The sequence below is a fragment of the Lucilia sericata genome, unplaced genomic scaffold (assembly GCF_015586225.1).
Source record: "Lucilia sericata isolate MDLA Ls3-8-SP2 unplaced genomic scaffold, ASM1558622v1 Contig000023F_arrow, whole genome shotgun sequence".
Classification (NCBI taxonomy): Eukaryota; Metazoa; Arthropoda; class Insecta; order Diptera; family Calliphoridae; genus Lucilia; species Lucilia sericata.
The window spans coordinates 1,167,738-1,195,255 of record NW_023994061.1 but is presented as its reverse complement, the minus strand read 5'-3'; the positions used below and the strand labels follow the sequence as shown (position 1 = coordinate 1,195,255).

The 27,518-nt window shown below is 28.1% G+C and overlaps 1 protein-coding gene across 1 annotated transcript in view; it reads right to left on the bottom strand.

Annotated features, from left to right (window-relative positions):
- Positions 1-27,518, bottom strand: part of LOC119609406 — a 261,260-nt gene that overhangs the window by 99,776 nt on the left and 133,966 nt on the right. Inside the window, exons 3-6 of the mRNA XM_037964168.1 lie at positions 19,537-19,592; positions 9,296-9,542; positions 9,106-9,207; positions 8,740-8,856 (exon numbers count right to left, since the gene is read on the bottom strand). Of these exons, the coding sequence (XP_037820096.1) occupies positions 8,740-8,856; positions 9,106-9,207; positions 9,296-9,542; positions 19,537-19,587 (517 nt within the window). The 5' untranslated portion in view covers positions 19,588-19,592. The remainder of the gene's footprint in view (positions 1-8,739; positions 8,857-9,105; positions 9,208-9,295; positions 9,543-19,536; positions 19,593-27,518) is intronic.

The window sequence follows — 27,518 nt, the reverse complement described above, 5'->3', positions numbered from 1 at the left end:
TGCTCTTTGATTTGTATAAAATAATTAAGTTCTATTTTCAAATTATTATTTATTACTTTTTTTTTTTTTCTTAAAACTAAAAATATTTCTCACCATTAACTAACTAGGTGTAGATTATTTTTAGTTTTCTTAACTTGTAGTAGTTATTTAGCTGAGAAGTCATGAAATCTTATAATCACTTCCTTGATATCATACTTTCAAAGCAAATACTCCCAGAAACTTAATCATGTTTATGGGTAAGAGTTCGTTTTAATTTTTTTTATTTGTAGTTTTTTTTTTATTTAGCTTGTTGTTTAAAGCCATGTTACGTGTTGTGGTAACATCTTTTGGTTTAAGATTATTTATTATTACTTTATTTTTGTTGTTATTGTTGTTGTTTGCTTTAGAAAGAACATATTTCTGCTACAGATAGTAAATGTGTTCTAACCATAATTATGCACCTGTTATTAGAAGAACCAAAGTAGCAACGAAACAACCTGTACAATTTTATAATTAAGGTTTTATTAGATTAGGAAAAAGCTGAAAGAACCCCATTGCCAGCAAATCTTCCCAAACATGTTGATAACATGTTTTGGTTTATTTGCCGGACTTGAAGTTTTATTGTGCAGTCATGTAGTCTCTTTTAAGGAGATGGAAAAGTACAAAGGAAATGGCATGAATTGTTGGGAATTGAAGAAATTAAAAACTTAGCAAATAAATCAATATGTTGGCATAATAAATGGCCTAAACAGGAAAAATTATTGATTTTGATTTTAATTAAAAAGTAGAGGAAATAACCAGTAATTAGGACTATAAATACTGGGGGAGTATTTATTAATATCTGTCATTTTAACTATTTTACAAATTCTATGTTTGTTTTAATTGTTAAACAAATATTTACGCACCATAACTTAAGTCACTAGTTTGGCCTCCAAAATAAATCTCACGTATTTAACACCAACTACCATATATTAAAAATTTCTTAAAGCCACATGTTTTGAAAACTAAAACACCAACTTCAAGTTTAACATTTTTGCTGCGATCATGCTTTAGTTTTTTTTTTACACGCTCATAACATAAGATCTTAAAAATTTGATAAACTTGTTACGCTTACTACATGTTACACTAAAATAAAATATATGTTAAGCGTAAAAACATCAAGAAGAAGCAAAAACAAAAAAAAAAAAAAAAAAAAAAAAACTATAACACCAAAGTCATCTAGATGATGATGCATCATCTTCATCATCAGTCTGATCTACATGAACTATACAACATAAAAACTACAAAAAAAATAAAGCTATTTTAGTAGTTTTGCATATAAAATCAGATACAGCACATAGTTAAGCTACTAAAACAGATTCTGTTTATATTATTACTAATGTTGTTGTAGTTTTAATTTTATGCCACTCTTCTTCTGTGGCAACAACTTCTACGGCCACATATCTACTACTACTACTACTTCTACTTCTACTAGTGGCAGTACTACGATGAACATGCATTGACACGCGTAATTACTTGAGTGTAAAAGATGTTACTCTATGATATATGTTTGTTTGAACCACATAGTACATGAAACTCCAAAAAAATGTAAGACACAACAAGATCAACCTAGTAAGCAGCTTTAAAATAGTGATCGACACAAAGAGCATACAAGAATTCTCTTAAGAAAGCTTTAAAACATTTTTTTTTAATTTAAATTTTTGTATTTCTTGAGCTTTGCTTTCGTTTCCTATTGGGCATATGTGCCGATCTCTGTTTTCTATAACTATCGGCTTTAGAGAACCTTTTATGCTGTGAAATTCGTAGAATACAATATGGAGTTGTAAAAATGTATTTAATTAAAGTGTCACTAATGATGACAAGTCGCGAAGGGAAAAACGGTTTTTTATCTAGAGGCAATTTTTGGCAGCAATAATTTTCCTTTGATTTGTAGGAGATGAAAAGTAATTATTTTTATAAGGGAAAAAATTTCAAAATTTTGAATATAATTAAATAATTAAAGAAAATAGATTAATGTAAAAGTTTTTAGTCTGAGGTACTGGAATCGATACAAAATTTGTTTCGTTATTGGTTCAGCAGTTAAATGAAATGATTCTAGTTCTAATCAGACATGGAAAATTTAAACTACTAACTTTCTTTAACTATGTCGAGTCTATGGAAAAGACAAGTCAATTAGTTAGTCAATGAGCGTCTGTATCGTTATTGGTTCAGCAGTTAAATGAAATGGTTCTAGTTCTAATCAGACATGGAAAATTTAAACTACTAACTTTCTTTAACTATGTCGAGTCTATGGAAAAGACAAGTCAATTAGTTAGTCAATGAGCTTCTGTATTGATTACTTTATGGACTGGGCTAAAAGCTAATCTGTAGGCTCGTCTATGGTCTAGTCTATTGACGTGTCAGTTGACTAGAGTATTTACTAGTCTATGGACTTGTCTATGAAGTGATCTTTGAATAGTTTATTATATAATTTTAATCGATGGGCTAGACTATTAAAGAATAGTTAGTTAGTTTATTGATTAGTCTATGAACTAGTCTTTTGACTGAGATAGTATAGTCTATGTACTATTCTATTGATAAGTTTAGTCAATAAAATATTGACTAGTCTATCGGCTATTGGCTGATCTATGATCTAGTCTATGATCTATAGACTAATCTATGGAGTAGTTTATTAAACAGTCTGCACAGAGGGAGAAATAAATATACACGTCTGGTACCAAATTGACACCAAACTGTTTGAAATTTTTCAATACCATCCGTTGTCAAAGTATATACATACGTAAGAGAACACTATGTATTGTTGACAACATTGCAACAATTCGTTGTCGAAATCTAAATTTTATACACATCCGTTGTCTAAATGTTAACAAACGTGGTAAGCTCACTATTGACAAACAATCCGTTGCCTATAGTAAGCTCACTATTGACAATTTTAATCCATTAAATATTGTCTAGTCTATCTACTATCCTAAAAAACAGTATATTGGCGGATTTATGATTTAGTCTGTCCCATTTGTCTACGGACTAATCTATGGTTTAGTTTGTTGAATAGACTGCGAACTAGTTTATTAAATAGTCTATGAGCTAGTCTTTCGACTACTTTATGGACTAGTATATGAACTATGTTTTTGACTAGGTAATGCATTAGTCAATTGATTATTCCATGGAATAGTCTATTAAGCAAAAAGCACTGGAATCCGTACAATAATACTGAATTTTCACAACCTACCGATAAACTTCCGGGTAAAACAATTTTTGTGTGAAATAATCAGTAATTGAGAAAATAGCGCTAATACTGATATAGCAAAGTACTCTCTCTCTCTAATAAATAAATTTAGAATATAATTTGTAATCGAATATAAAACGAAATGTATAATTGGGAAGTCAAATCATGAAATGATTTTAAACTTTTTCAATAGTTTTTATCTTAGATTTAAAACACAGAATGTCCCTTTAACCCTTTCACGCACAAAACTAAACCGCTGGACTTTTAATGGATATAACTTCACTACACACTTTATTTTAAATGAAAAATGTAAAAAGTGTTTTCGAAGGATATCGCAGGATATTATCCTTTATAGCATGTAATGACATCAGATTCTAAAAAATAAGTTATTTTTCTGTAGAAATAACCATTTACTGTAGCTGTGAACTCAAAATTACGCTCTATATCGAGAAAAATGTAAAAAATCTTGGGACACCGGTGTCCTGTATACGTGAAAGAGTTAAATCCAAAGTTTGTTAGTTCCTATATTCTCTTTCCTATTAAGGTGTAAGTGACAGTAAAATATATATTTAATATACTGTACTATTACTGGAAACATATAAGTACTGGTCTATTAAATATCATATAAATGAGCATATTTCTAATAGCACTGAAACCTTAAAGACATTTTAGTATTCCTAGTAAACTGCTAATTTGTTAATGATAAGTTACATACAATTAGCTGTTGTCAACAAGTTTTTCACTTAAGCTCAGCAAACAGAAACATAAAATAACTACCTAATTACCTAACATATAAGAACTTCTACAGCATTTCTACTCTTCTATACACAATTAATAATCCAGTTTCCCTAAACACTTATACACATTTCCTCATAACATTTTATTTAATGAATTTTAATTTACTCACTAACATGCTCATTCACCTCCATATATAAACAATCCTAACTAACTAAATATTTTTTGTACAAATCCCTTGAGTATAATTTAACTCCTGCTAGTTGTTATAACCATTTCTGTTAAACAAAATATTTAAATATTTGCACATTTATAATTCAACTTTTTCCCTCTCGTTTTCATCTTCTTGAACTGTCACAATTTCCTTTGAATTTCTAACATAACAAGTAATATGAACATCATGTTAACATCTATCTATGTATGGTTTTTGTTCTATTCCTAGTACTCTTTTATATATTTTTTTATTGATCTGTATTGAATATTTGTTATTTTGTTCGTGTTTTGTAGTTTTCTTCCTTATTATGCCATTATATTTAAGTATTACATAATCTAAATTCAATGACGTTGTTACATGTTGAGCCACTTTGTTTTATTCAATATATTCTAACTCTATGTCATTACAACAAAAATATATACATATGTATGTTTGTTTTAACTTTGATAGATAGACGGATGGGATAGTTACTTGTGATAGTTTGTGAGGTTTATGTTTATATTAGGGGTATACTTCAAATGCAGAACTATCATTGTCCAGGAAAGCCGATGTCCAAGTGCACTCATAACAAAAAGCTACCAAAAGTTACCTTATTCTTACAGTTATTCCTTTGAAGTAATTCAAAATTTACATTTTTAAAATCATTTCTTGAGCAACTATATTATCAAAAAAGTACTTACCAAAAAGTACTTTTTTGTTCTATTTGCAAAAATTATACCCCTAATATTATTGCCTTTGCAGTAGTTTAGTACGGAAAAGTAAAAATCAATGGAAAAGATTAGTTTATATATATACATATGTATATATATGTAGAAATCATACCGTATGGTAACACAAACATCACCAGCAACTACAACAACAACAAGAAAAATTTTGAAAACAACAACAAAGAAAAACACTTTTCACTATTCAACCAAGCATTCATGTGTAATAAAATATTTTACGTTTTTTTTCCTTAGCCAAAAGGTTTATATGAAAAACACGTTACACTGTTTCCTTAAAGGAGATGGGCTATGATATTCACTTCCTTAATTTAGAGATAAAAGGGGATTTTTTTATTTAGTGTATGTAAATGCTTAAAAAGTTCCAAAAAGTTTCCTATTGTCATTTTTTTAGGTTTTAAAGAAACTTCTAGGTTCATTAAAGGGGAAATTTAAATATAAGTATTAAAACAAATAATTTTGTGTTTCTATTTTATTAATGGGGAAATTACCAAAAAGTACTTTTAGAACAAAAAGTACCACAAGCTTTAATTTAAGATTCTTAAATTAAAAATTCATAAATTGAATATTTTTAATTATTCTAAATTTTTGTTAAGTCATTCAACGTATATGTATGTACCAAAAGTACTACATTCTTTAGTAAAGTGAAAAGTACCAAAAAATGTACAATTTAAAATCTAAAATGTTCTGAATATGAGTACATATCAGAGAAAATCGGATAAAGACAATAAGATCTCTCGTGACCTTTTTATGAAAACGAAAGCTTTTGCTTGTATACAAAACAAACATATCAGTAAAGGAATTCATTTAATGCATACTCACTGCCGATAAAGATAAAGCTATATTTAAGAGCAGCTTTATCTTAACCAGGTATAACCAGGTTCTCTCTTTATAATAAGTTCTATAAATGTAAGTGTGTAAGTCTTTTGGCAACCCAGCAATTCGACAAAGAGTCAATGCATCCGAATAGACAGTGATTTCTATTGACGTCTAACCACCTGGTTGGCACTAAGTTTTTCTTGACGAAAGAAAGGTGAAGATAATCGTCACATTAGAGTCCCCTTTGTAAGCAAGAGAGTGGACACTTAGTAGACAAACTTAAGCTTGTTGTCTGTATCTTCGTAATCTATGGGGTGACGATATTAAAATAAGTGATAGGTAAAATAGGTAGTTCGGAACTGTCCGACCGAACTGCTGAAAAGCTTAACAAGTTCCTTCATAAGAAGAAGGATGAAGATAATCGTCACTTTATAGTCCCCTTTCGAAGCGTGAACAATTAGAAAACAAACTTAAGCTTTTTCTCTGTCTCTTCGTAATCTATGGGGTGACGATATTAAAATAAGTGATAGGTAAAATAGGTAGTTCGGTACAGTCCGACCGAACTGCTGAGAAGCTCAACAAGTTCCTTCATAAGAAGAAAGGTGAAGATAATCGTCACTTGAGAGTCCCCTTTCTATGCGAGAGAGTAGACACTTAGAAGACAAATTTAAGCTTTTTGTCTGTCTCTTCGTAATCTATGGGGTGAGATATTAAAATAAGTGATAGGTAAAATAGGTAGTTCGGAACTATCCGACCGAACTGCTGAGAAGTTCAACAAGTTCCTTCATAAGAAGAAGGATAAAGATAATCGTCTCTTTGGAGTCCCCTTTCTAAGCGTGATAGTGAACACTTAGAAAACAAACTTAAGCTTTTTCTCTGTCTCTTCGTAATCTATGGGATGACTATATTAAAATAAGTGATAGGTAAAATAGGTAGTTCGGTACAATCCGACCGACCTGCTGAGAAGCTCAACAAGTTCCTTCATAAGAAGAAAGGTGAATATAATTGTCAATTGAGAGTCCCCTTTATAAGCGAGAGAGTGTACACTTAGAAAACAAACTTAAGCTTTTTATCTGTCTCTTCATAATCTATGGGGCTAAATAAGTGATAGGTAAAAATGGGTAGTTCGGAACTGTTCGACCGAACTGCTGAGAAGGTCAACAAGTTCCTTCATAAGCTCTCTTGATTTTACATAGATGTAAGCTTGTGTTTGTTTAAGACATAAACAAGACCAGTTAGAGATCTTGTTTAATCTATGGGTGAAGAAGAATGGTGAAGATAATCGTCACTTTAGAGTCCTCTTTCTAAGCGAGATAGAAAACAAACTTAAGCTTTTTGTTTGTCTCTTCGTAATCTATGGCGATGTTAAAATAAGTGATAAGTAAAAATGGGTAGTTCGGAACTGTCAGTTAGAGAGCTTGTATAATTTTTGCCGATACAAAATTTAGATTAAGCTTTTTTATATGTAATTATGACTTTATCAGTTCTATAGAAGTAAATGTATAAGTTTTATCCGTTAAGTATTCGAATTTACTAAAACTCTTAGAAAAATTGGATTTGAAAAGCTAGTATGTATGTGTAAAATCAAAAGAGCAAGAGAGGTTTCGGCCAGAAACTTATTACTTTACTACTTTCTATATAAAGATTTATGTGCAAGATATCAAAGTGCCCTGTGTGAGACCAATAAAAGAAAATTATCTTTAAATTGATTTATTTCATTTCAGTTAAAGATGATGGTTAAATGAGAGTTAAAATCTTAACCCAAATGAGTGTTTTTTGTTAAATAATGTTTAAATGAAATAAATCAATTTAAAGAAAAAGTTTTAAATTTAATTTAATATTTAATTAACAAATCACCTGATTGTTGGAGAGAGATGGCAGTACTACTAATTGGCGTCACAATTTTACTTTGTGTTTGTATTTACGATTGTCCCGTTCTCAAAAAAGTTTGGAACACATTTGGATTTTCATAGCGGGTTGAATCCATGGTGGATTCTCCATAAGATATCGAAACAAATAGAAAAAATTTTGTAAGTTAAATCTGAGAAATAGGTTTAGATTCTGTTATCAGATTGAACTTTTAGCTTTTCATGCAGCTGAGAACTAAAATAGTTTAAATAAAGCTGTATAAAGTACAAAATAGAGAAAAGGAACATTTTAAAGAGAAATTTAAGTTTTAATGGCCATCTAAAGCCCTTAAAATAAGTTCTCTAATAAAATTATTTGCCTGAGCTTTAACTAATATTCTAATCATCATAAGGGAAACAGTGTCATATTGTTTTTCCTACAATGTAAAGTTTTATTTTACTTATCATCTAGAAAATCTTGTTGCTGACTGTTTTCGTTGTTGTTGTTGTTGCTGTTATACTCGTCTATATAAAAAGATGCTATCATTAGATGACTTTATAGCTTGAATTATTTTACTTCTTTTACCTTTTCATCGTTATACTATTCTAAATGTAACTAACTAACTAGTATAGAAACTACATACACACACATATGTACATATAGTGGTAGATAGTATAATACTAGTTTTCATTACTATTCTAAACAAAAACCTCTACCGTATTCAATGTAACTTTGGAATTGTAAACACAGACAAACAAACCAAGAAGTAAACATATATACATATATACATATAAAGTAATGTTTATATGGCTTATGATTATTGTTTTGTTTTGATCATATTTGATTTTTTTCTATGCATTTGTATAAATATTATTTAAGGTTATGTTTATAGTAGTAGATACCGTTAAGAAATGTACAAAAGACGACGACAACACAAGGAAAAACAAAAACAGAAAATGTTATGCTTGAGAGATGATTTTGGGGTATAAAATTTCTTCTATTAAGTTCTCGTTTGAAGTTTTTGAAAAAAAAAACACCAAACACCCTACAGAAAACAGGTGTTTGTTTTAATTGTAGATATTATTTAGAAATTTGTCATTGTTTTTACAAAAACTGGAAAATTACAAGGAAAACTATATGATGGGGAGTTTAAATAACAACCTCCTGCTTTAGAAAAAAACGATTGCATGACTTACCTTCACAATGAAGACCATCACCACGATAGCCAGGAAAACAGGTACACGTAAAACTGCCGAGTGTATTCGTACAGTGTGCAAATACATCACAGGGACGGTATTTGCATTCGTTCTCATCTGTAATAGAAATATAGAAACAAATATTAGTAATAAGGTCATTACTTATAAAGCCCTCTGAAAAAGTTAGTTTTCAAAATTAGTCCCCATTTTCTCAAGGTCTGGTTTTTTACCGTAACTCTAAACTAACGCAATATAACGTCACGATAAATGTTAACCAGACTCTGAGGTAATGATGCTAAGCATTCTTAATTGCTTTATTTAAACCTAAAAATTTAACTCTTTTCAAATTTTATAACAACAACTTACCTTGAACGTTACAATTACAACCACCCCAGCCATCATTACAATGGCAGACACCGTTTAGACACACACCATTTGTGCACTGAGTGCCATCTTTATCACAGTCATCTACAAAAAGAAAAAAAGGAAATGAGACATTTAGCAAAAAATTGTACACATAGGTGGGAACTTTTATTTCTATTCTAGTTCCACTTACTTGTGCATTTAAGCTCTTTATTAAGCTCATCGGAACCAAGATAACAATCTTGATTGCCGTCGCATAATTTCGATAATTCGTATAATTGTAAATAGTCGGTTGACTCATTTACTTGACAACCAAAATAGCCATCTTCCAAATTTAGAAAAAATACTTCGTTACGAAATCGACTACTTTTTAAATTTGTTTTAAATGGCGATAATTGTGTTTGTGTATATAATTGTGGTTGTTGTAGTTGTGAATGTACCTAGAAGAAGAGAGACAAATAAAAAAAATGTTAAATAACTGTTTATGTTATAAAAAAACAAAAGACTTAAGAACTAAACTTTTTTTTTTAATACAAAAGCTTCGATTTTGCGCTTGATTAAAATGCTTATTTAAATACAAACTTTTTAAATTATATTATGCAAGTTTTAATTTTAGCTTTAAATCTTTAAGGTGTTGTTAATAGATCTTTTGTTTTCTAACCAAAATCAAACTTAAAACGGTTTGTGATATTATCTTATAAATTTGCATATATTTGTAGATGTTCTTAAGAGAAGTTGTTAAAACAATAGTTTAAAATTGTTAAGTTTTATTTTTTTTATTAAAGTAGCTAATGAATATTTAACGAGGTGTCAAATATAGTTGTGAAATTATTACATATATACAGACTGGCCTAAATGTTTCAAAGTTAAGAATATAGAAAAAAATATGAATTCTTTAAAATATAAAAATATTTCTAAAGTCATAACCTTTATGTTAATTTTAAAATTAGGTCAAATATTTTATTTTAAATTTATTAAAGGTGTTATAAAACTGCTAAAAACAAAGTTTGCAAATTTTAATTTATGCTAAAAATTTGCTTATAAAGAAATTATTTAAATAGTTTTATGAGTTTGTGGAATTGGTAAAATTTTTATAAAAATTGATTAAGATTTTAAAAAGAAAGTTTCTTTTTGGAAGAGAAAGATGACGCGTTAAAAGTGTTAAATTTGTGAGTTCAACTAATATATTTAGATTTCACCAAACTGATATCATTTAAAGTGATTTATCGGCTAATTATATAAATTTTAAAACTAGTTTGGTTCTAGATAAAAAGATGACATCACATATTTCAACATAAGTCGATAATGATTAATCCGATATGTAATTTTCAAACTAAGAATATTTTTTAATATTCTGAGACAATACAAAGATTTTTGAGAAATTTTAAAATTTCTTGTTTTTTTCAAAATTTGTTAAAAATCTAATACAAGTCTATATGTTATTATAATTCTAGTACATAGAGCTAGATAAATAGTAAGTAAAATCAGATTAATGGTATTAAATTTATTCATTATGAAGTGATGATGACTCATTTAGCTGGAAACGTAAAATTAAGAAATATTTGTTTTGTTTGGAAATTTATAAAAAAATCCCGTACTATCTGAAATGTTTGTTTATAAAATTCCTCATAAAGCTGAATATGTTATAAATAAAATAAGTCATATTTTATTGAAATCCATACATTAGCATTGACTTAAATCGCTATAAATTGAATTAAATTTGGTTTTGTCAGAAATTGCAAAATTTATTTTGTTTTTTGGGGTAAAACCACTTGATGGTAAACAACATAAAAATTTGTTTATTAACTTTAATTAAATATATCTCGTTTTATTTGCGACATATTTAGCTTTATAACCCAAAAATAAAAACTAGCATTTGGAATCATTTTAAATTTTACATATTCGTTTGAAAAATGTTACTTAATTGGTAATAAAATTAATAGTTATATCTCGTATAGTACAGAAGCAATGGCAGCAAAATCCAATTTTAATATAAGTATTTGAAAACAAAGTAGAGTAAACGTCCTTATGGGAGGGTAGCTTATATGGGGAATAGGTAAAATAATAAACTGAATTCAACCTGTTTAATATAGGATTAGTTTTTAGACCAAATTAAACTATTGTGTCAAACAGACAGACAGACAGACAGACAGATGTCACAACAAATCCGAAGAAATACTAATTCACAAGTGTCTCTGCTTGGAAATCGAACTCACAATCTCTGGTATGACAAAATTAACACTAACCATTAGTCATCCGTAGACACACTACTTTAAGTTTAACAAAGAAAATATTACGCTAAGTATTAAAGCTTTCTCTTTAAGTTCAAAGCTTTCAATGTGGATTTCTGCCGAAACTATTACGTAAAGTTTTTCTTAAGATCTGAAAGCTCTCAAAGATAACTTCTCACAAACATAATTCAACAAAAACCCTTAAGAGAAAAGTAGAGGACCGATATTTTTTGGGGGTGAAGATTTTATTAGAGTCATCTTTAAGCTTAACAAAACCCGTAAAGAAAGGATTTACTAAATTTCAATCGAAGCACATAAAGACGGACAGACAGACAAACAGACAGATATACAGACAGACAGATTTGTATGTCACAACAAATCCTCCATCGGATGTTCACTAGTGGCTCTGGTGTAAATAGAACTCACAAATTCTGATATGATAAATTCTGATATGACACTAACTATTAGTCTTTCGTAGACACACTACTTTAAGTTCAACAAAGAAAATATTACGTAAAGCTTAAAAGCTTTCTCTTTAAGTTCAAAGCTTTCAATTCTCTCGAAATTTTCCTATTTTTTAAAGGATTATGTTGTAGCCAGACAAGTTTAAGAATATTTAGAATTATTCAATTTCTAATGAAACAATTACGTTAAGCTTTTCTTTTGATCTGAAAGCTCTCACAAATATAATTCAACAAAAACCATAAAGAGAGGAGTTGATTTACTCAATTTCAATTGAAGTACATAAAGACGAACAGACAGACAATCAAATGTCTTCAAAAAATATAACTTTCTTTGTCATTTCCAAAAAATTTATAATTTTTCTAAACTAAATTTGCAAAGAAACAAAATCATAAAAAATTCATTTTCAAAATACATCAAGCATCAACATTCAGGCAATAATCAAACAAATATTACAATTAACGACTCCATTACAGCGTATCATTTGTAGTTTTTTTCTAACACTCGTAACTCAGTTATCAATTCAAAACATAACATTGAACACACTGTAATCTATATGTATGTATAGCAAGTACGTCTGAACAACATTTAATTTCAGATGTTATATATCAAACTATCACTTGATAATCTTTTACAACAACAACAAGAAAGCAAGTGATGTAGATGACAGTTATAACGGATGCGCACTCAAATAAAAAATGAGCAAAAAAATAAAAGAAAAAAGTGCTGCAACGCTTAATAAATTTAATTGCAATTGCTCTTGAAATTATAAAAAATATCTGACAAAAAACGACAAGATATACAATAGATACTTCAAAGAAAACTTCAGATTTATATTACAAAAAACCCTCTCGCTGTTGCTTTTACTCTAACTTTATCTGTCTATCATTTTTCTAATAATAAAGATGATAGACTTGGCAGGCCTGTGACTTTAAACATTGTATTGAATTTAGTTTTAGTTGTTTTTTTTTTTTTTGTTTGTAAAGGTAGTCATATAGACAATGTCATGGGACTTTGAAATGTTCAGATAATAATAAAAAACTACTACTCATCTATTGTTTTAAGATTAATAATGATTTTTTTATTATAACTACTAGCTACTGCTTAAAAGGTTTTTTTTTCTGAAACCTAAGAGAGCGGGTGTTTTACTTAAATGTTTTTTTTAATAAGTAGCATGTGGTAGTCCATTTGGAAGCAAACCTGTGAGTTTTTAATGAGAAAAAACATAAAAAAAGATTTTATTGTTCTAAACATGATGATAGAGTTATTAAAACTTTTATATAAATGTTATACAACAACATACACACATATGTTGGTATGACGTCTGACAAGGTCAGGGTGTTTTATTAACTCAAAGCTTTAGGTTAAAAAGGAAATAAATTAAAAAATAGTTAATAATGATTCTACACTTTATAAAAGACTAACTTGAACTTGTCGATTAAAATGCTATTTATGTTTAGAGTTTCATAAAAAATGCCTATACATGATTAAATAATTATAAACTTTATTAAGTTAAGCTAAGATAAAAAGTATCTAACTATAATTAGCCAGCTAAACTTAATTAGTTTTTTTTTTTTTGTAGATTTTCTACAAACTCACTTTTATTTTAAAAATTTGTTAATTTTTTATTATTATTTTGTTTTAATTACCAACTATTTTTGTTTGCTTGTGATTTATCTTATTTTTATTATTATTAATGGCTTTTCATTCACAGATTTTCTCTCTTGAAATTATACGCAAAACTCAGCGATGTGTATCTTGAAAACATGCAATATGAGTATATTGTTTAAGGTTATTTTTTGTTTTTGAAGATGAAACATATGTTTTTTTTTAATTCCAAGTTTTGCAATATGTTTAATTGCGTTTTAAGTTTTATTTAAAGAATTAAATGGAATGGGAATAGATGCCAGTGGGTTTGTGGGGGAAATTTCTATAGATTTATGGGAATGGAAATTAGAAATTGCATTTTAAAATAATTATTATTGATTTCGTGTAAAAGATAAGGGGATTTTTTTAAAACTTATGTTTTCAGTCTATAGATTTCTATCAAACTTTGTTAGATATAATTAAATTTGTCTAATTAAATTTTTGAACAAACTTAATTAACGAGATTCCATAGATAAATATCTACCGCTACTTTTCTGAAAAGCTTTTTTAAAAGCTTCTAACAAAAATTGCACACAATAGTCAGACAAAGTTAATAATGTTTTACACCGAAAGCTCTCAATGAGAATTTTCCACACAGACAATATCATTTGAAGACGTCGTGCTTTACAGATTAAATTTTGAATATTTTATAGTTAAACTACTTTAAGCTCAATAAAACCCTAAGGAGAAAAAACTAGTTAAAGCCATTCGTCAACCATTTTTGACAGATTTTATTGTAGAAAGATAAAGTTTTGAATACTTCAAGTGCTATACTTTAAGTGATCTACAGCTAGATCAATAAGAACCATCAAGAGAAAGTATTTTGGTAAAGCTTTATATCTTGCTCTCAAAGCTCTCAAAGTGAAATTTGCAATCATCTTCTGAGAGGTTTTATTGTAAATAAAGTATAGTATTTTAATACTTGAATTACTTTAAGCTCAACAAAAAACTGAGTGGATATTATGTAAAGCCTTAAAGCTTTCCCTGAAAGAGAATTTCCCACAAAAAGCTTTTTAACCAAATACATCGTTGATATGCTTTTGAATGTTTTATAATCAAACCAATTTAGTTAATTAGTTTGAAAGGAGGATGTATGGCACATAAAATTCGAAGAATCACATCTAGGCCTCTATCGGGATTTTACCAGTGTTTCTAATGGGAATCGAATTTACAACTTCTGGCAGGTCAGAAAAGAACTCTTACTACTAACCTTTAGTAGACACACTACTTTAGGTTCAACCTAAAACATAAAGAGAAAATATTACGTAAATATTTAAAGCTTGTTCTTTAACTTAAAAGCTTTCAAAAAGTAGTTCTCCCTTAAATGTAGCACTTTTTAAAGGATTGTAGCCAGTTAATTTTAAGAATATTTAAATTTATTCAAATTCTAATGAAACTTTTACATCAAGCTTTTACTAAACTTGATCTGAAAGCTCTCAAATGTTATTTCCCACAAACACAATTTAAAAATAACCCTAAAGAGAAGAGCAGATTTAGTCAATTTCTAATGAAAATACTCTAAAAGCTTGCTCTGAATTTCCCAACCGCCTTTTGAAAGGTTTAATTGTCAATAAAGAGTAGCATTTTTATAAAAAACTGAGAAAATATTAAATAAAGCTTTCTCTGAAATAGCATTTTCAACAAAAGTAATTTCATTCAAAGACATAGTTTAGAGTATTTTATAATCAAACTACTTTAGTTAATTAGCTTAAAATCTCTTCAAATCCGAAGAAATACACCAAGGCCTCCATTGGGTCTTTACCAGTGTTTCTGGTAGGAATCGAATACACAACCTCTGGTATGACAGAATAGAACACTATCAACTAGTTTTTCATAGACCCACTACTTTAAGTTCAACTACCATACAGAGAAAATATGCAAAGCTTAAAACTTGCTCCTTAACTTCAAAGCTTTCAAAGAGCATATCTTCCAAAACTGTTTTAAAGAATTATGATGAAGCTATTTGAGGTTAGGAATATACACAATTTATTCAATTTCTAAAACTATTACATAAAGCTTTTTTAAGGCTTGATCTGAAAGCTTTTTAAGGAAGTTTCTTACAAAAACAATTTAACAATAACCCTAAAGAGTAGAGTAGATTTAGTTAATTTCTAATGAAAATATTAAGTAAAGTTTTAAAACTTACTCTAAAAGCTCTGGAAAGTACAATTACTATTTCCACAGAAGACATCGTTAATCATTTTTTGAGGAAAATTTTATAAGAACCAGATTTTGTTAAAATCATTAAACCACTCTAAGCTTAATAAATACTCTAAAGGGAGGAATAGATTTACTCAATTTCATTTGTAACACGTAAAGCTTTAAGACCAAAACCTGATAATGACTTAGTATTATGTATGTGTTTGTATTTGTGAATAATTTTGAGAGGACAAAGAAAACTACAATTGAATTCAAGTTTTCTCTTAATGTCAAAAGCTTTTTATACAAAAGCTGATGAAGTGCTGAAAAATGTCTTTCATTGATGTTAAATATGTTAGCACCTAAAGCTTTAAAAGCACTAAATATACAGTATGCCGGATACTATTTTAAAAGCTTTTAATCATTTCTTAATATTTGCAAAAAACTTTATTAACTTCTTTCATATTAATCATGATAACTACAGCAAAAATCTTCATCTTGTTAATCATTTGATTTGAAAGCAATTTGAATGTATAATTAAAAGCTTTAATTTAAATAAAACAAATTTATGAACATCAACACCTCGCATGTCTTTTGATATGTTAAAATTAACATTCCCACAAACATTTATTACAAAATCTCTTAAATTTGTTGAAATTTAACAAGAAATTTTTTATTTGGCAGACATTAAAAGAAAAAGAAAATTAATCAATTTTATTATCGCTAATTTAATCAAATTAAATTATTTCGAAAACAAATTAAATAAACATACACACGAACTTTAAAAAAGCCCATAAAAGCTCAGACAACAATAACAAACTAATAATATTTGTTTAGGTAAATACAATTATACAAATAACAAAATACAAAAAAAAAAAAAAGAGAAAGAAGTCAATAAACTTTAGAAATTGTTAAGCAATAGAAATGGAAAGAATAAATAACAAAAGAAAAAAAATATTTTTAATACTATTACATCTTTCTTAACCATAAAAAAAGAAAGATGGTTAAAAAAAATAAATTTTTATTGGCTTAAAATTTAAATCTTATTGTTGTTATTGCCAAAAAAAAAGTTTTTGCTACTTTAGCTAATATTATAGTTGGCAATAAGTATTACTTGTTGGTGTTGACAAACAAAGCAGAGAAAGAAGTTATAAACTCTAAGACCAATGACCGTTCTATCTTTAGATCTTTTTTTTCTTTCTTCACTGCAGTAGACTGTTGCTTAAGCCCAAAGGTCTTTCAACTTTCTTTGCTTTCATCTTGACTATCATATAACATTGATGATTATTTTTCCCAAGAAATCTTAACTTTGAATATAAATTTTTTTTATTTATTTATTTATATTTATGAGGTTTATGTTGGTTGCTGGTTTATTGTTATTTTTTTTTTTATTTATTTTAAAATTATAAGTTTAATTTGCATGCTTTTTTTCTCTATTTGTTATATGTAGCTAATGATGTTTTCTTTAGGTTTTTTTTTTGTAAAACTAAAATCTATAATTATTCTTAATTGTCTTTAATATTAGCTGTTTTATTATTTATTACCCAACAAAACCTTTCTTTCGGTGTTTCAATTTTCTGTTGTTAATACTTTTGGCCAATTAAATATGCCGTTTTGGTTTAGTAATAATAGTTAAACAAAAAAAGAAATACCGTTGTTTGACTATTATTTGCACATCATTAATTTCTGCTGTTTTTTTTTCTTTCATTAAATATGTTTAATTTCTGTTAATAATTTATAATTAACTTGAAATTGTTGTTTTGTAGCTGCGGGCTAAAGTTTTAGAATTCTTTTTGAAAAAAAATTATGATTTCAATAAACAGCTAAACTGTTACTATAGCACTCTTGTCATTCTCATGCTATAATGTAATTAAATTGCTATAAAATATTATTTAAGGCAACAATTTTTGTGCAAAGATTTTATTTGTATGTTCTTATATAATGACGTTTAAATATGTTTGTCTGGGAAATTGAAATCAAAGTTAAAATTAATTGTTTTTCCATTTTTTAAACAAAAGACTTAAGACACGAACTTTTTATTTTGTTGAAATTAAAACTGTGCATGCTCAAATAAATATTTTTCTATGTTACAATTGTGTGAATTTTTTGTTTTCAAGTTTAGAACAAGTGGTTACTTTTTTCGTTGTCAATTGAGGAAGTGTTTTTTATTTGTTTGTCATTAAATAGTTTGATATTTTTATTATAAATATAAAACCTTGTAATCTTAAGTAAAGCATAACGTTGAGTAATTAAGGATTTTTATACCATACATTTTATTGGGTAGGGTATATTGGGTTTGTGCTGATGTTTGTAACGCACAATAATATTGGTTCTATACCCAACTTAAAGTATACCAATCGGATTAAAATCATTTTCTCAGTCGTCTGTCCATCTGTCCGTCCATCCATCAAAACTTGTAATCAAACTGCAGGTCGCAATTTTGATGATAATTCAATGAAATTTGTCCCAGGGACCAAGCCTATTGAAAATGGTTAATAGGGCTTGTAAACCTTGTAATCAAACTACAGATCGCAATTTTGAAGATAATTCAATGAAACTACAGGTCGCAACTACTACTAATGAAACTACTGGTCATAACCCTATTGAAAATGGTTAACATCGTTCCTTTATTTCACCTAGCCCCCATACAACTCAACCCCCCGAATAGGGACTTTAAATTCATAATTACGTTTAATATACTCGAGATACGAAAAAGCTGCAAAACCAAGTTTTATACTAGCCTTGATGAATCTCATGAATTTTATAATTATAGGGTCTCATTTGACCATAGCACCTTTGTATAGGTGCTAAGTCAACATATGACTTAAATGTCCACAATTTTATTCCAAAATAAATGGCTTAAGTATATCTGAGGCAAGGTACAATTCAACATAAATGCTTTATTATGAAAACTAAATCACATTTTATTTTTAAAACAGGTGTAGGGTATTATATCGTAAGAAAATATAGTCGGCTGTTGCCGACCATATGATACCCTACACCTGTTTTAAAAATAAAATGTGATTTAGTTTTCATAATAAATTTTTTGGAGATAGTAGATCATTTAACATAATTATGAAGTCAAAAGCCTTATTCGGGGGGTCAGGTTGTATAGGGGCTAGGTGAAATAATAGACGAATTACAACTCAAGAAGCTCAAAGTTCCATATTTCATCAAATTATCTCAAAAATTTGCGAGTGCGCACAAGGTTTACATGGACACACAGACGGACAGACTCAGGAAGTGATTCTGAGCCGATTGGTATACTTTAAGGTGGGTGTAGGGCCAATATTTTTGGGTGTTACAAAGATCAGCACAAACGCATAATACCCTCCCCGCTATAGTGGTGAAGGGTATAAAAATAGTTAAAACAGAGACTTTACTAAAGGAAAGAGTTGCGCGGAATACGAATCTAGCATCAGATTTACTCCATGACATCATGCTTTCAAGATATCCTAAAGTTAAAAAAAGCTTTTTGTCATATTTGAAACGAAATTAGCTTAGATATATCGAAGAAGAAATACAGAACAAAGATTAAACCTTTATTTTAAAGTCAGCAGATTGGCGTGTCATAAGTAAGGTGTTAACCCACTGTTATAACATCTAAATTAAGGTCACAAATGATGGTTTTTAAAACTTCACTAAAATATGATTCATTAAAGAAAATCCTATTCAAGATTCGAATTCAGCCTTTAGAAAATGATGGCTTTTTCGGGTTGAAAATTTGTTGGCTTTCTAATCTTAGTTTAACTTTAAAATGGTTCAAATTAAAAAGGACAAAGCGAGTTATGTTGAAATATGTGTAATTTTCTTTTAGTGACGTCAGAATGAACAATTATAAAGTAAGTCCAGGGATTCGAATCTATATATTAAAATTTAATCTGCTTTTAAAACTTCTTAATAAACCTATTATTAAAATTTTAATATAAATATATAGAAAAAAACATATACTTACTGTACTCGAAAGTAGCACTATCCACGTGACTAGTGGCAAAAATATTTTCATTTTTGCTGTAAAGATAAAGAAGATAAAAAAATACATAAATTAATAAATTATTCAATAAAAAGACACAAAAAAAACATATTGAATTAAAATCTTTAACATAAAATGCATTTAAAATCGTTAATCAACTTAAAAAAAATAACATACACTACCTTAACCAAGTTTTTTCTTAATTTATCATTGGCAAGCTTTATATTAAAGCTTTTATCTTTTATAAAGTTTTCTGTTTTCCTGCTCTTTTTGTCGAGAACAAATATTCTACTCAAATTATATAGTCGTACAACATTAATTGATAGTCTAATAGTAAGAGTAGCGTCTCTAAAGCGCCTAAACTATGACTAATTAATTACACTTTTTCAATGTCAAACTGTCACTGTAAGTATGGTTGGTGAAAAAAAAAAAAATGCTAAAATACTAAAGACAAGGGCGCCATAGCGCCAAATTGAGGCGGCTTAAAACAAAAACTAAAAGCACATAGTACTTTACTTCTATATAAGAAGAACCTTTGTAAGATTTTTGCTGTTAGTTTAATGTTTAACTAGCTGCTCACGCTTAATGTGTAAATTTAAATGTATGCGAGCTAAAGACCTAAACTTTAGGTAAAATAAGAAAAATTGCGTAAATTGATATTTTATGCTTTAAGCATAACAAGTGTTTATAAATCATGTTGGCTGCGGGTCTAAGGAAAAGAAGGAAATTCTAAACGCATGTTTGTGTTCGAAGAAAAAAAAAACAGGTGAAATATATCTTGCATTGTTGGTGTGTGATAAAGGCCAGACGGTTTGTTTGCTTTAGCGAAATGAAATGAAATTTAATTCAAGGTTAGATTTAGTTGTAAAAGTCTTATATTTGTCAGAGAATTTTAAAACGTAAGACTTAAAGAGTCTCAACACTTTATTATGTCTGATATAGCGACATGTTTTTGTGAAAAGGTTAAATTAGATCAGGGTGGGAAAAAAATACGATCAGGTGAAATTTTCTAGTTAAAAATTTAAATAAATTGGTGTTTTTGTAAAGAAAATGCTCTAAATTAAAACATGAAATTAATTTAGATTGACAAGGACAAAAAATTTACTAAAAACAAAAGACTTAGAACACAAACTTTTAACTAAATATAAAATAATAAAAATAATTAAAAGAGAGAGAGAAAAAAGTTGTAAACTTTGAAAAAAAGCAAGAGTTTCTCTAGTTTAGATTGTAAAAGTCCATTCAAACAAAAGACTTAAAACACAAACTTTAGTTCATTAAATGAAACTTTAGCTATAACTCTAAATTAATTGTTATTTTTGTAAAGCAAATGCTAAGGACAAAAAAATATAAAAAACAAAAGACTTAGAACACAAACTTTAAATTATAAAAATAATAATAGAGAGAGAGAGAACTTCTATTAAAAAATAGAGTTTAGTTTAGATTGTAAAAGTGGTGGCGTTATTTCAGACGTTATTTCAGAAAAAAGGGTCATAGTGTCCATGAACATAATGTCCAAAAGTGTCATAATGTTTATGGACTTTGTGACACTTTTAAAACATAAATGTATTGGAAAATTTGTTTAGGATTTAAGAAAGTGTCACTCTTTTCCTGGATAGAGTTGCTTGTAACTTTGGAATCATTTAAAAAGTGTCCTGGATAGAGGACCTTCGGCAGGGTGCAGATGTTTAAAACTCCGGTGTATTTCGAATACCGTCAATATTAAGACTTTTTATGATAAATGGACTATTTGTAATCCATGGACTTTATGCCACTTTTCTCATCCACATTGTGACACTTATGAAAGTGTCATAACGTCCATGAACACTAAGACACTGTTTGACACACCACCATAAAAGTCCATTTAAATAAAAGACTTAGAACACAAACCTTAGACCATTAAATGAAACTTTAGCAAAAATTCGAAATAAATTGTTATTTTCGAAAAGAAAATGCTCTAAATTAAAACAGGACTGTGCTTTAGATTGTCAAGGGCAAAAATGTGTTGAAAACAAAAGACTTAGAACACAAACTTGAAATGAAATAGTAAAAATATTAAAGGAGAGAGAAATAGTTGAAACTCCTCATAAAAGCAAGACTTTAGCTTAGATTGTAAAAGTCAATAGAAACAAAAGACTTAGAACACGAACCTTAGCCAATTAAATTAAACTTTTGCAAAAACTCTTAATAAATTGGTATTTTTGTTAAGAAAATGCTCTAAGCTTTAACTTGTCAAGGACAAGCAATGTGTTGAAAACAAAAGACTTAGAACACAAACTTTCAAATAAATAAAAAATAATAAAATATTAAAAAAAGAGAGATGAATTAAAAACTTCTCTTAAAAGCAAAAGGTTCAATTAAAACAAAAAACTTAGAACACAAACCTTGGATCGTAAAATAAAAAATTAAAATAGAAAAAGTTGCACATTTTAAATGAAACAAATACCTTAAGTTGTCATAGACTTGTTAAAGTTGAATGAAACAAAAGACTTAGGACACAAACTTGAAAAAATAAAAGTAAACAATGAAAACATAAGCCAGAGTTTCAAAATCAAACTTTTAAAACTATAAGCTATTTGTCCTTAAATTTCGGTAACAATTAAAAAGCAAAAATAAATTTCTCTCCAATAAATTCAAAAAATGTTAAAACCAGAGACTTAGAATACAAACTTTAACACAAATAAAAAATATTAAAATAGAGAGAAAGAATTGAAAACTCCTCTAAAAGCAAAAGTTTCAGTTAAAATAAAAGACTTAGCATGCAAACCTTGGATCATAAAATAAAAAATTAAAAGAGATAAAAGTAATGAACTTCAAATTAAACCAAGACATTACATTATGTTGTCAAGGACTTGTTAAAGTTGATTGATACAAAAGAGTTAGAACACAAACTTGACAAAAACTTTAAATTTTATCCAGAGTTGGTTTTAGGTTGTCAAAGACGACTAAAACAAAAAACTTAGGACACAAACTTGGGAAAATAAAAGAAAACATTGAAAGGATGAGCAAGAGTTTTAAATTCAAACTTTTATTACTATAAACTTTTTAGCCTTAAATTTGGGTAAATTTATAAAGAAAAATTTCAAAAATCTGTCTTAAAACTTTGAAATTTGATAAGCTTCATGAAACCACATAATTTCTTTTCTGCACCTACGAAACACACTACTGATTTCCTTCTGTTAAAATTTATCCAAAAAATGTTTTTGTTAACCAAAAATCACCTAAGCTTAAAGTTCAATTACCTGTCACCATGTTTTACACATTTTTTTTCGGGTAAAAAAATTAAATTTTTTATGTTTCTTTACTTATATTTTGTTGTTGCTTTTGTTTTCTTAATTTCTTTCATAGTTTATTAACCTTTTCATACATATATTTACATGGTATGAACAAAATATAAAAATTGTCTTTATCGTTTCTTATGAAAACGATTTGTATATTGTTTTTTTTTCTTCATTTTGTACATGTTTAATTTCTTTCATATTGTCGTAGTGGTGGCTCTTCCTTTATACAAATTGTTGCTTCTTTTTCTTACCAGCTTGTTGCTATTGCAGAGCTGGTGGTGTTTTTTTTTTCTCAAGTGTTTAAATCAAGTGCGTGTTTGAAATTTTAACAAATTATTATTCTTTAAGAAGTTTGCTGTTGTTGTTTGTTTCTTTTGGTTTTTTGCTGAAGGGTTAATAAAATACTTTAAGCAGGAAATCCTATTATTTGCTTAGGTTCTAACAATACAGAATTTACTTTTTTTTTTGTTTGTGTTGCTTTAAGAACAATGGTAATTGTTGTTAAGTTAAATGAAATATTTTGAAGATGTTTAAAGATGTAAGCAAGTGTTTGTTCGATGATTTGCAGTTTCAAATTTGATGGTTTTTTTTGGGGGGGTTTGGTTATAAGAAAAATGTGGCTAAATGTTAAGGAAATGCAGCTTGAGTTTGATTTTGAAATCATTGTTATTTTGTTAAATTTTTTTCAGTTTTTTTATTAAAAATTAAATGATACTTATTATTATAATTACCATAATATTTATAATAATTAATTCTTACAAGTGTTCTTTTTTTTGCGAGAGCAAAACAATGATTAAGCATAAATATCATGTTGTTTTTCAATTTATTATAATGCAGCAAACTACTTGATTATACGTATTCCTTATACATTTTTGTTACTGCAAAAAAAACCTATAATATTTAATTAAATATTTTCAACATGATTTTTGTTCAATTATTAACAACAATTCTTAACTTAATTGAATCTTCTGACTGTATATATTAAACTTAATTTAATAATGAAATAAATTAAACTCTTTTTTGTCATCACTTAAACAATTTTGATCATAGTTGATCAATAAAATATTTTAAATTATGAACATGGTTTGTACTGCATATTAATGACATTTTTAGCACAGATTCTTAATTTAACATCTGTTAACATGAGAAGCAAGAGGAAGCAAAAGGAAACGTAGAAAACCAAAAAAAAAAGGATTCTTTTGGGAGCATTATTACTTCATTAAGAGACGTAAAACACAAAAGTTATTGAAAGCAAAACAACAACAAAAAACTATAGCTTAAGGCTGGTGTAATATATAATATGTTGTCCATTTGTAGGACTTGTCTGGGCCTCATTATGTATGATATTGTTTTATGTTGTGCTGTTCTCTTTTTTGATTTCAAAAAGCATCATATGATTTATGAGATTTTAATGAATGAATTTCTTATAGAAACAGACAAAAAAACCATATATAATTTAAACTAAACTCGGTATTAACAACATGTATGTACAAATTTTTTTACAACAACAGTTTGTGTTTGTTGTCGAGTATTCTGAGGGTACTTGTAACTTGTTAAGCTAAAAGAGCAGATAACCATGTAACCGGTTTGGCATTTTTATTTAACATTTATTGTAAAAATGTCTGAAATAAGAAACCTTGACATTAAAAATATTTTTAATTTGGGTGTTTTGTTTGTAACAAACAAATAAACAAAATAATAAAAATTTTTTTTATGTAGAAGAAAAAGGTGTTAAGAATTCTTAGTTTTTTTTTTTTAAATCGGCAAGTAAAAAGCTGTTTTTTTCTCTTACTTACTGATTAAACCTGGTTTTAAGTTTTATTTTTAGCTTTCAAACTAAAACCTACAATTGTGTTAAAAATGTTTTGTATAAAGTGTGTAGTTGTGTGCCTTTTTATTTGCACTAACTTGTTGTCATTTTATTCAAAGTTAAATAAAAACTGACTTCTTCATATTTCTATTTGCTAAATCTAGTAAAACCGGAAATTTTACGCATTTTAATATTTTTTTATTTACCATTATGTATTTTTATTTTTTAATTTAGATTTTTTTGTAGCTTTTTGTTTAATGCATTTCTTGTGTGTTGTTATGTTTTTTTTATATTTTTTGTTTATTTTTGTTGCTGTTGGTTAGTAATTTTTCCTGCTTTTTAGTCTGTCTTCGTCCAGCTATAGCCTGGCTGTTGTTGCAAGCAGAAAACTGCATTAGACATTGATATGCAAGAATAGCTGGTATGTTTGGTTTGCTTGTCTAGCTGGTTGGTTGGTTATTTAGTATAGTTTGGCAAATAAATTCATTTGTCTTTAGTGGTTTTGACCAAAAAAAAAAAATCTCATAGTTATAAACAAATTCAACTCGACATATATGTCGAGTTAGATCTCCTTTGGTATGTTTAGCAAAAATGAATTTCAAATATGTGTTATTTGAATTAAATAGACAGAGGCAATTCTTTTCTTATTGTCACTATATGTTTATAAGTATGTTTGTGTGTGTTTGTTTTTATAAAACCCCCTTTAAATGGTGGTTACAATATTTTTGTGTCTCTATGGTGTTTGGTTTTATATTTTGGACAAGTTTTCGTTTTGTACATATAAGCGTAATGATTGTGGACAAGCAGTTATGAGGTTTATGGGTGTCTGTGTTAAGGAGACCAAAGTCAATTGAGTCATTGGTTTGTTTTCGATTTAGCTGAGCTTAATTAGGAAAAGTTATGTGTGAGATGATCTTAAGTTAATGGTGAGATTTTAGTGCAAATAGTTTGCCGGATTTAGAATTGTAATTTGAAAGTTATGTTTTAATAAATTTATAATCTCAGGCCTTTTCTTAGAGTCCTCTTGAAATATAAGATAGTGGATAGTGGTTAGCTGGGACAATGAAAAAAGTAGGAAGAGGCTATGTTATATTTATGTTAAATATCTTGAACTTACTTAAAATGGTCTTATCTAAATGTCTAAAAAAGACAGAGTAAATCAAAAGACTTAGAAAATAAACTTGAAGCTATAACAATATGCCAAAAGAGAATAAGAGTTAATTAAAACCAAAGACTTAGAACACGAACTTGAGAGAGTAAAAATGAACATAACGAGGCTTAGAGAGTTATAAACCAAGTGATTGTTTTGAGTTGTCAAGGACATGACGAAGATGATCAAAACTAAGGAAATAAAAGTTTATTAAAACAAAAGACTTAGAACACGAACTTAAGAGAGTAAAAATAAACAATACGAAGGGTAGTTCTAAAACAAGATATTGTTTAAGATTATAAAGGACATAACAAAGGTGATTAAAATAAAGGAAATAAAAGTTTATTAAAACATATGACTTAGAACACGAACTTGAGAGAGTAAATATAAACAAAACGAGGTTTAGAGTGTTATAAACCAAGGGGGTGTTCAAGGTTGCCAAGGACATGCCAAAAATTATTAAAACAAAAGACTTAGAACACAAACTTGTAAAAATAAACATAGAAAGAGCGAAAGATGCTACCCGGAGGCATGTCAGGAAGGAGCTTCGGTTATACAAGGATAACATACATAGTTGTGTGCAGGATCAGTTGGCACAATCCTCTTATATGGCAGATTTCACTGAAATTTATAGAGAAGTCATTATGTCGTATTTGGAGGTTGCCCACCGCCAATATTGAAAACAAATGGCCAGCAGAGTATTCCTACCAATAGTTCGGAATGAAATCCACCACTATTCAATTACAGGCAAATCTATTTCACTTTGTCAAATGAATTTATGGAAACATTCCACACTTTTTTTTAGAACTGAACCTGAATAGATAGTTGTATAGCTTTTACAATAACAACAGTAACAAAAACAGATACTTGATACAAAAGTTTTGGGACGAAAAGTCTCCCATTGGTTCTAATACTATCAAAAGAATTCGATTGACTCGTTTAATAAAATTTCATAGAAATCTTAATTTATCATTTATCAAGAAAAAAAAAAAAATTGTGACAAAATCGTATCTACTTAAGCTATTTGAATAATTACTAATATTATAATGTAACTACTGTTAGAGCTCAAAAAACAAAAACAACATACAGACTCTTGCCGTGAAACATGACAGCCGCCAATCTTAAAGACACAACATTTTACTAAGAAAATATAAACATCAATTGGTAGACAGCCTACAACAAATCACTCCAACAAATGCCAAAGAACACACCTTTATTGCTGAAGACAAAATCAAGAAGACCATCCTTGAAATTATGAATAACAATTTAATGAAAAGAAAAAAAAGAAAAAAAAAAACAGCGCCAACACCAACAACAAAAACCAGATTAATATAACTAAGATTTCTTATAAACATTTAATACAATCAAACTAAATAAATTGAAATGAATTTGTATTTAATGGTAAGACAAGTTTCGCTAAAATGTATGTCATTTTTTGCGTTTTTGGTTTTGAATTTGAGTTCATAAACAAGTGTGATATCATCGTCATAAACACAGCATCTGAAAGCTGTTTTCTGAAATCAATTTAAAGAGTTTGTGTTGAAGAGAGAAAAGACAAAGTTGAATTTTTAATTAGTCACTTAGAATTAAAAAGAATTTAGATGAGTTTTTATTGATATATTGAAATAGTCAAATTGAAAAAGAACTGTTAGACAGGTTTTTGTGAAAAAAAATTCAAAAACCGGACAGCTTTTGCTTGACATTTAAGACAACATTTGTAAAATAT